This window comes from Acinonyx jubatus, chromosome X, assembly GCF_027475565.1.
Source record: "Acinonyx jubatus isolate Ajub_Pintada_27869175 chromosome X, VMU_Ajub_asm_v1.0, whole genome shotgun sequence".
Lineage (NCBI taxonomy): Eukaryota > Metazoa > Chordata > Mammalia > Carnivora > Felidae > Acinonyx > Acinonyx jubatus.
This window is the reverse complement of record NC_069389.1, coordinates 109803393-109813448: the sequence shown is the minus strand read 5'-3', so window position 1 is coordinate 109813448 and position 10056 is coordinate 109803393. Positions and strand designations below refer to the sequence as shown.

Sequence of the window (10056 nt, the reverse complement as noted above, 5' to 3'; positions counted from 1 at the left end):
TCTGCGCCTCTTTGGAAGAAGTGTGCAGGTCTGTGGCCGGGGCCCGGCCCGCAATCCGGGGGCAAGGGAGGCACAGGTCTGCCCGAAAATCCGTCCCGGCGACAAGCCCCAGTCTGTGAGGCCTCGGCGAGTTCGGGGCCGCCCGGGTGGGGACGCGGGGCGAGAAGTAGCCGAGCGGGGTCCGCGGCCGCGCGCGCGCGCGCGCCCCTCTCCCTCTCCCTCCCCCCTCCCCCCGCCGCGGGCCCCCGCTCCTCCCGGCGCCCGAGGCCTCGTGCGTCACCGGCGCGGGCGGGGGCCGAGGGGAGGGGGGCGCCGCAAGGTGAGGGCCCCGCGCCGCCTTAAGACGCCGCGCGCCCCCGCCGCCGCTCAGAGCTTCGCAGCGCTGCGCGCCGGCCGGACGACGTGCGGGCTCGGGCGCCCCCGCTCCCGCCGCGCCCCGCGCCCCGCCGCCCCGCCGCGGGCTCCCCGCCGCCGGCGCCTCGGGAGGCAGCCCGGACGAGCGCGCGGCGAGTCCCCGAGGGAGCGGCACGCAGCTCCCGCGGCGCCTCCGCCAGCAACAGGTAAGCGGCCCGGCCCGGCTCGGCTCCCCGGCGCCGCGGCCCGCACCCCCCCGCCCTCCCCGGCCCCGCGCTCCAGCGCCCCGGACGCCCGGTCCGCCGCGGCCCCGACGGCAGCCCCGCCACGCGCCCCCCGTGCGCCCCGCGGCCCTCGCCTTTGGCCTCGCACTTCTCGCACGCGGCCTCCCGCTCCCCCCTTGCTCCCCACCCTCCCTTTCTTAGCCTGCCCTTCCTCGATTTTCCTGTCTCTGTCTCTCCGCGCCTCTCCTTCGCTTGCTGCCTCTCTCATTTCGTCGTCTCCATTCCTCTTCCTCTCGGTCATTTTCTCTGCGTCCCTGGGTGGGCTCTCATCCTGTCTCTGTCTCCCATCCTCTTTCTGTCTCTGCGGGTCTCGTTTTTTGTTTTTTTTTTTCCTTTCATTCTCTCTCTCTCTCTCTGCCTCCCAGCGTCTCCCGCTCTGCCTCTCTCAGACTCTCCCGTCAGCCCGGCACCCCTGCCTCCTCTCCTGCTTTCCTCGAGCTCCCCCTCCTCACCCGCCCCCCGCCGCCGCCGCCGCCGCCGAGAGAGACCGCGGGAGGACCGGAGGATTCGGGGAGGGGGCCGAACAGGGAGGGGGTCGCGGGAGGCATCCTCCCCGCATCCAGCCGCGGCGGTGCCGCTGAGAAACTAGGAGATTTATCCGCCTGAGCCCGCGGTAGCCAGGGCGGCAGCTGGTTTCCATGGCAAAATAGTCAAGCGAGAGATAGAGATCGGGGACAGAGAAAAACCGAGGTGAGGGCTCGTCGGAGACAAATGGAGAGCCACAGAGACGCACACGCGCTGAAACATACGAAGAAAGTGTTCCGCGAGAGTCCCGGGGACAGAGGGAGAGACAGAGATCCCGATTCTCCAAGCGCACGCGCTGGCGAGACAGCCTGAGCAACGAGAGACAGGGACAACTAGGAGAGACAGCCGTAGATCGTTAGAGCCAACGGCGAGAGACCAGGCGGGCGGCGACAGAGACGGAACTTCGCGCGCGGAGAGACAGAAACCGCAGGGAGACACGGGGGAGACAGAGATAGAGAAGAGATGGACGGAGACGCGGAAGCGGGAGGCTTGGGGAGACGCGGAGACCGACAGGGACACGCACGCAGCGAGGGACAGTGAACAGGTGCACCGGAGACTCACAGAGATCGTCGAGGAGATAGGCTGAGAGAGACGGGGAGAGACGAGACCGCACTGGGAAAAGACGGAGGAGCGCACGCACTAGCGAGAGACATAGACAGTGACAGGGACACAGGGAGAGACGGGAGCGCAGCAGAAAGAGACGGAGGGAGAGACGGGGACAAGGCCGGGAGAAAGGCAGAGACAGACAGAGAGACGTGCACACACAGCTACAGAGAGAGTGCGCTGCCGAAAGAGGATGGGGGGGGGCGATGGGGAGGGAGACTGAGTCAGAGACATTGACCGAGACTTGGAGGGAGAGACGGGAGTGACGGAGAGACAGAAAGGCAAGAGAGAGCACGACAGACTGACGGAGACCGACAGCGCGCACGTGCTAGCGAGAGACCGGGAAGGAGAGACTGCGTGCGGGACACGGGCGGGCGAGAGTCGGAGAAAACCGGTGAGACGCGGCACACACACACACCCCCGAGAGACACGTGACGAGTGCGCTAGTGCGGGACACTGGGGTGAGAGAGACAGCGACACGTAAACAGGCAGAGACAGCGCGCGCGCATGCGCCGGCGGGAGAGATCGCTGGAGAGATGCAGAGACGGTGGGAGAGAGACGCAGCGCGCGCGCGCCCGCCGAGGGGCCGGTGGGGGTGGGGGGTGGGGGGTGGCGCCGAGACCCCGAGAGGGAGGGGCGGAGGGGCCCGGAGGGGCAGAGGAGGTTCAGACGAGCCGCGGTCACGCGCAGACTGGCGCGGCGCGGGGGTCCCCGAAGCGGCCCCGCTCGGCGGGGTGACTAACCCGGCCCGCGTGTTTTCTTTGGTCCCCGGCACAGGCACTGAGTGCGGTCCCGGCGCGCCTCCGCCGCCCGCCCTCTGTCGCCATGACGTCCACCTGCACCAACAGCACGCGCGAAAGCAACAGCAGCCACACGTGCGTGCCCCTGTCCAAAATGCCCATCAGCCTGGCCCACGGCATCATCCGCTCGAGCGTGCTGCTCGTGTTCCTCACCGCCTCTTTCGTCGGCAACATCGTGCTGGCGCTCGTGTTGCAGCGCAAGCCGCAGCTGCTGCAGGTCGCCAACCGCTTCATCTTCAACCTCCTGGTCACTGACCTGCTGCAGATTTCGCTCGTGGCCCCCTGGGTGGTGGCCACCTCCGTGCCTCTCTTCTGGCCCCTCAACAGCCACTTCTGCACCGCGCTGGTGAGCCTCACTCACCTGTTCGCCTTCGCCAGTGTCAACACCATCGTGGTGGTGTCCGTGGACCGCTACCTGTCCATCATCCACCCTCTCTCCTACCCCGCTAAGATGACCCCCCGCCGGGGCTACATGCTCCTCTACGGCACCTGGATTGTGGCCATCCTGCAGAGCACCCCCCCTCTCTACGGCTGGGGCCAGGCTGCCTTTGACCAGCGCAACGCCCTCTGCTCCATGATCTGGGGGGCCAGCCCCAGCTACACCATTCTCAGCGTGGTGTCCTTCATCATCCTGCCGCTGGTCGTCATGATTGCCTGCTACTCCGTGGTGTTCGGTGCCGCCCGGCGGCAGCATGCCCTGCTGTACAACGTCAGGAGCCACAGCTTGGAGGTTCGGGCCAAGGATCGTGTGGAGAACGAGGACGAAGAGGGAGAGAGGAGGGCTGCGTCCCGGCGCCAGGACGGAGGTGAGGCCGAGGCCGAGGAGGGCGGCGTGCAGGCCGAGGAAGAGCGCGCGGAGGCCAGTGCGGGTAGGGTGGCGGCCGCGGGCAGCGAGGAGGTCCGGGACGGCGGCTCGGTGGCCAGCGAAGGCAGCTCAGAGGGCCGGGACGGTGGCCCCCAACCCGCCGGCAGCGTGAAGGCGGACAAGGGCCGCGTGGAGGTCAGCCAGTGCAACATCGACCTGGGTGAAGATGACGCGGAGTTCGGCGAGGATGACCTCAACTTCAGCGAGGAGGACGTCGAGGCAGTGAACATCCCCGAGAGCCTCCCGCCCAGTCGTCGAAACAGCACCGGCGACCCCCCTCTGCCCAGGTGCTACCAGTGCAAGGCTGCGAAAGTGATCTTCCTCATCGTCTTCTCCTACGTGCTCTCCCTGGGGCCCTACTGCTTTCTGGCGGTTCTGGCCGTGTGGGTGGATGTCCAAACCAAGGTGCCCCAGTGGGTGATCACCATAATAATCTGGCTTTTCTTCCTGCAGTGTTGCATGCACCCCTACATCTACGGCTACATGCACAAGACCATCAAGAAGGAAATCCAGGATATGCTGAAGAAGTTCTTCTGCAAGGAGAAGCCCCCGAAAGAAGACAGCCACCCGGACCTGCCGGGAACAGAAGCCGGCACAGAGGGAGGGACCGAAGGCAAGACCGTCCCTTCGCACGACTCCGCCACTTTGCCTTGAAGCTAGCCGGAAGGCAAACCTTGAACTGTCCACAGTGCGGAAAACGGGAGCGGCTTTGTTTCACATGGACCCCCCACAGCCCCACTCACGCCAACCCGTACCATTTCAGGCCAAGGTGTTGCACACGTCCTTCTCACCATGAGATAGACAGACAGACAGCTAAATATACGGAAGAGGTAGGAACTGGAGCTTTCCCTTAAAAGTGTGCCCCTCAAAGCACGGACTTGAGGATTCTGACTGAAATTTCTCGCCCCCCCCCCGCCCCCCACCCCAAATTATTAGGCTCTAAATTTCTTAAGGCAACAAGGGCTATCCACTTTGGTCCTGGATCTGTCTCCCCAGAGCTACAACGTCCCAGCTTTTGCTCTGAGGGAAAAGGAAGAGGAAGAGGAAGATGACGCCTGTGAACCTGAGGACTTTTAGGCCCTCGGGTCAAGAGATTATGGGTGAGAGCTACAGCCTAGCTTCGACTGAAAGAAAAGCAGTGGACCAAATCGTTCCTGGAGCCCAAGAAGCAGAACCTGACTGACTGATCAGTGTTGTAAACTGAAGAGACCCACAGTCCGGTGCCAAGATTGTTTTGGAACCTAAGACAAAGGGCGTCGTGTGTGGAAGATACGAAGAAGGTTCCCAGATCCTCTCAAGGGACCCAGAGAAGTGGAAGAGGATATTAGGGCATGTTTGAAATGGGAAGCCGGTCCTAGGGAACAGTTAGAGAAATAACACACATCCATGAGGCTAAACAGTTGGCTTTTTTCTTTTTCTGTAAAACCCTGGGTTTGTGCATGGGCTGGGACCAAGGTCATTCCCTACGCATGGAAAATTGTCAGTTGACACTAAAACGGTGTTCGTTCTGTCTCCTACTTGAGCCACAGTGGGACAGGAATCACGCCACTACTTTGTAATGTTCCTCTTGTGGTCGAATTGGGATGCCCATCAGAATCTGCAACATCTCCTCTGCCAGTCCCAGAGGCCTTTTCGGTCAAACAGATTTTTCCAGAAAAAAAAAAAAAAAAAGAAATGTAACTAGGACTGGCCAAAAGTTTCTCAAACTCACACTCCCGATCGAGAGTGACGTGCCCATTAGAAATCTCTTTTGTGTCAAGGGGATCATAGACAAGAAACGTGACCTCCACGTGGGGAGCAAGCGAGGCAGAATAAACATTTTTCTTCCCCCAGGCACACCCATGGGTTTTTTCTACCTGTGGCTCTCCCTTAAAGCCCTTAAGCTCCCCGCAGATGTGGAAGAGAAATACAAGAGAGTCAGAAATAGCAGAGAGGATGGTTTCTCAATACCTAGCAAGCATCCGACCTATTTCAAGCAACCCTCGTTTCAAAGCATTCGGGTCAGACATGTCCCGATTATTGCTATTGAAATGTATTGCGTTGGGAAGACCGTTACAATATCTAAATTATCCCCAGGGTCAGTGCAGAGGGAGGGCTTTTCACATCTCCGACCCTGAAATCACTCCGGGTCAGGAGATCCTTGTGTGTTCCTGGGGGCCCAGACCACGTCGACATGACCAAATAACATGGGCCCCCAAAACGGTCAAGAGAGTGTTTTTGATCGTCCTGAAGGTCAAATTAAAGCCGACTGGTGGCCAGTCAACTGTTCATGCAGAAATCCAATGTTAATATGGGTGGAGGCACAGGTGGGAGAATTTGGTTGAAAAATGTTCATCGGACGGTTGTGTATAAAGATGGCCACATTCAGAGTTTAGCCTCATTCTTGTGTGGTTGCCGTGTCTGTATTAGAACTCAAACTTCAGCCATGTAAATGCCCGGCTCACTGATATTTTCTTTATCTCTTCCTCCTCACAGATCCCAACCTGAGCTTCTCAAGGGGGAGAGGTAAACAGCAGCGTTATTTGAGCTGTGAATAAGTCTGCCTGGAGATTTGGGCTTGCCATGTTCAGGATTTAGGAAAGGAGCCGGGATTGATGCAAACAGTATTAAGCTGGCCCGTCAACTCAGTATGACTATGACCACGATAAACTTAACTAATTCCAACCCCATTAACCTGGAGTGTGTGGCAATTGAGACAAGACACGCGGGCTGCTGTTTACCCTCGCGCTATCGTTCATTTTTCTACCAAAATGTATGAAGCGAATTAAGAGTCGTCAATTTATGACACCCGTTCATTGCCACATTCTCACACTGCCCCGTCCTCAAAGGATATCTGGGTGCGGAAATAGCCTGTGTGGGCGACCCTGTTATGGGGGGAGGGGTATCGCCTCGGAGGTCTGTCATGGTCAAGAGTTCCAAACAGCTCCGGCCTGTCCTTTGGGTAGAAATGCTTACCTGGGTAGGAGACAGGCTTTCAAACGTAAGTGTCCCCAAATATTATGTTGAAACTGAACTTCTCGTTTTATTTTTAAAGCTCAACCCCTTCCAAGTGTATCAGAGAAAATTGTTTGCCAAAATCATAATCAGAATGGAACCACAACCTGTGCGAGCGTGGTAAGTTCATTTAACAGCACACACAACATTCTCCAGGGCGCCAGGACTCGCCAACTTCCTTCTCAGAGTTCCTCTCTTCCCTGTTTTAGTCACTGTCTGTTCTTACGGCAAATTGGATTTTTCAAAGGTGAAAACCTTTTGAAAATAGACTGGAAAAGAGGACCTTCGAATCGAGAGCACTCTGCTTTGCTGACATTTTCTGCTTAATGAACAATGGGGCCTCTAGTTAGCTCGAGATAGCAACTGCTTCAAATTTTGTGCCATTTCGAATAAAACACTATCAACTTAATGAGGTTTTACTGCACATACTCTTTTGTCATTTAAAACTCTGGAAGCACACACAAAAAAGCCATCATTAGCCTCACACATCCTCATGTGCAATAGCTCTCCCTAAATGTTTTTAAAGGATGTATTCTTTTGCCAAGGCCACTTCATATGTGCAGTAAAAATCCCATTAAAGTACAGGGGCCAGACGAACCAGACTTTGAAATGATGTGATTTCCAACTTAATGATTTCCTTATTTAAAAATAATAAAGCATCCAGTTTTGCCAAGGAGCCGCAGGTGCTCTCGCTAACGTACCAATTTCAACAAGCTTGGGAAGGCGGTAATAAGGAACAAGCCCAGGGCTTCTATGATGCAAGGGTCCATCTTCTCGAAGGCACCGCCGACGGCAGCTGCTGGGAAGTCCTCTGCACTGCCAGCTCCCTGCCTCCCTCTTGCCCATCACACCCCTGCCTCCACCTGCCTCACTCCCCCTCCCCCTTGCCTGCGCTGGCCCCTGAGGACACTCCGTGGGCTCACCCCCTCCCATGCATCCCCTCCTCCTCCGGCACCCAGAGCTGGCACATTCTCCAAGGGACCCCGGGGGCCCGAGGAAGCAGGGAAGGAGAGAAGTGAAGGATAGGAGTGGCCAGCAGTTAAAGGCATGTTTCCGTCCAATACAATTTAGAGATGACGGGATATCAACTTCAAATCCGACGTAAGGAAAAGGGCCATTTTATCATTTAGGAGGTAGGCACCTTGTTTCTTACCCAGAAAAGCACCCACTACCACCCATCTTCGGGGGCACATTCAATCCTGTGGACCACTGTCCACTTATTTCAGAAAAAAAAAAAACCCACAGAACACTAAAAAATCCCTTACCGATAAAATTACAAGGTGCCTAACGCCTTACTTGATACGTAATTAGCCAATCGAGCTGAAGTTACTTCAGAAGGTTTCGTTTTCGTACCACCTTAAAGAATAACGTACGAGATTAAACTAGGCGTTCTCTCTTAGACTTTGCCAAGATGCTCTTAAAAATGTCTGAGATGCACCATTTGGAAGAGAAGAATCCTGTATCACCTGATAGTTGGAGAGCCCCCAAATCGAAGCCTCCGAGGTGGTTGGGAGGAAGCCTTCCCCCACATTTTGAGGACAAAAAAAATCAAAAGAAGTGTTTTCCCCTCATGTTTTTTTTGCTGTATTGCTCTTTAAGACAAAACCCATGCGGTCAGGAGAGGCTTCTCTAAAGCAAAACGTCTTTTCCTCCTAGAGCAGACGAAAGATTAAAGGAACAGTTGGCTGCCAGCCAGTTACCAAGATAAGGAGAGAAAAGCTGGTCAGTCATGGCTTTTAACCCTGTCCCTCCTTATCTCTGTCCCTCTGGTTTTCTGCGGGCCGGACAGGTGCTCTTGACCCACCTCGAAGCCCCTCCCAGCTTAGGCATAAGGAAACAGGCTGCCGCCGAAAACGTAGAAAGAATGGAAGCCCTTGTCATAAATTCTTTCCAGTTACTTCCAAACGCTCTCTTCCTCTACGGCCAGTGCCCTGCCTGCTGGCAGCAGTCTTCTGCTAAAAGCAACAAGACTGGCTGGAGGCAGAAGTAGGAAAGCCACAATCTGCAGAACTTGACCACTGATTGCCGCATCACCGGCAAGTTCACCGCTCTTTGGTAAGTAGAGTAGGCACCCTCGAGGTAAACAAAGGTTGCCAACGGGAGTCAGACGTTCCCACCGTCACCTCCCAAAGCTCTTCGATCTCAAAGCACACACGCACCAAGAGGAGACCGCATCATTTCCACACTCGCCAGAGGCTCGCCGTGTCTGAGGGTTCATTACCGGATCGCCCTTGTTCCAAAAACGAGACTGGTTTCGGTTCGGTGCTTTAAAGTTGAGTGGATTCCACCACCCCACCCCCCACCCCCGCTTCATCCGTGTTACAACTCTGATGTTAAAAATTTGATATTTTTGTCCGTTTCGGTGGTGTATTTCTCTCTGTAGTAGTTCTCCGAATTGTGAGCTGTAACTGTATGTATAATACCAGTGTTCTTGGAGATAAGGTGCTAGATATTAGATCTTGTGTGTTCGTAGATAGTGTCATCCTCAAACATGGGTAGATGTACATGTAATGTTAATCAAGTGCATGCGGAATTCTCTGTGTGACCCACACCTTGGTCCGTTTCTGAAGTAGAACGTAGTACATTCGTTTGTAAAATTTCATTTTTAAAGTGTATGCTACAGGCTGTATAACATGGCTCCAAGGTGGGGTAGCAGGTAACGGTGCCTTTCATTCCTCACGCCCCTGGTAGAGTCTCTGACAGGTGAGAGCTCATTCTGGTACAATTGGTCACTAATGCGAATTAATCATCTCGGCTAAAGTCCCCGCTGGCACTCGTATGCCTGGCGTCCACGAGTTGAACGTATAGAATGCAGAATCCGAGAAGACAGTCCTTTCCCCCTCAAAGAGCAAAGACCCCCGGATAGGCTGTTGGAGTCCTGTTAGCAGGATTAAAAAAAAAAAAAAAATACTGTGAACCGACAGGATTTGCATTTAGCAGGTCTATATCGTGCCCCTCCCCGCCCCCTAGAGCAGCGCCCAAACCAGAAAAAGGCTGCTCGGGTTTTTTTCTTTGGTCAATCACCTGAGAGAGAAGACCGAGCACGGGTGGGTAAATAATGTAGTGGGACTCCTCCAGGGGTCACAGCTAAGGTGTTTGAGAATATCACAATCGTGTATCGACAGCGTTTGCATCAGACAAAAAGAACCAAGAGTTTATTATAAGAACAAAAATATTACAACTAGAAAACTGTGTGTATATGGATACCCTCACTGAATAATTTCTCAAACTGCCTTTAATACCAAATTGTATGTGCTACTTTGAGACTGAAAACAATAGAAATCTTCATTCAGTCAACAAACAGTTCTCCTTAGTATTTTAAACCTTGAATTTAAAATGTTCCTTTTCCTTTCCCCCCAAAAATTTGTGATTTAGAAGTGCCTTTTCAAAGGATTGCCAAACTACAATCCTGGGGCCAGGTTCCCATTGGCACAACTTACCTTCAGGTGCACAAAAGGGGTGGGGCTTTGTCCTCCTCACCCGGCAAGAAGAGAAACCCCGTCACACCCCAGTCAAATTCATAGATCAATACTGTTACACGGACCAGTGTCTCAGAGACTCTGCCCAAGGACAAGGTTTCATATGTTGGTTGGCTTAATTTGGATCGTTTCTAAAATGGTTACAATGCTTT

At 55.1% G+C, this 10056-nt stretch overlaps 1 protein-coding gene across 1 annotated transcript; it reads left to right on the top strand.

Annotated features, from left to right (window-relative positions):
- The first annotated feature begins 2573 nt into the window (after positions 1 to 2573).
- GPR101 (G protein-coupled receptor 101) lies at positions 2574 to 6417 on the top strand. The gene has a single exon (XM_027054770.2). The coding sequence runs from the start codon at positions 2592 to 2594 to the stop codon at positions 4083 to 4085; it is 1494 nt and encodes a 497-aa protein (XP_026910571.1). The 5' UTR covers positions 2574 to 2591; the 3' UTR covers positions 4086 to 6417.
- The last annotated feature ends 3639 nt before the right edge of the window (positions 6418 to 10056 follow it).

Coding starts and splice junctions, on each gene's coding strand:
- GPR101 (XM_027054770.2), top strand. CDS start 2,592: ATGACGTCCACCTGCACCAACAGCACGCGCGAAAGCAACAGCAGCCAC.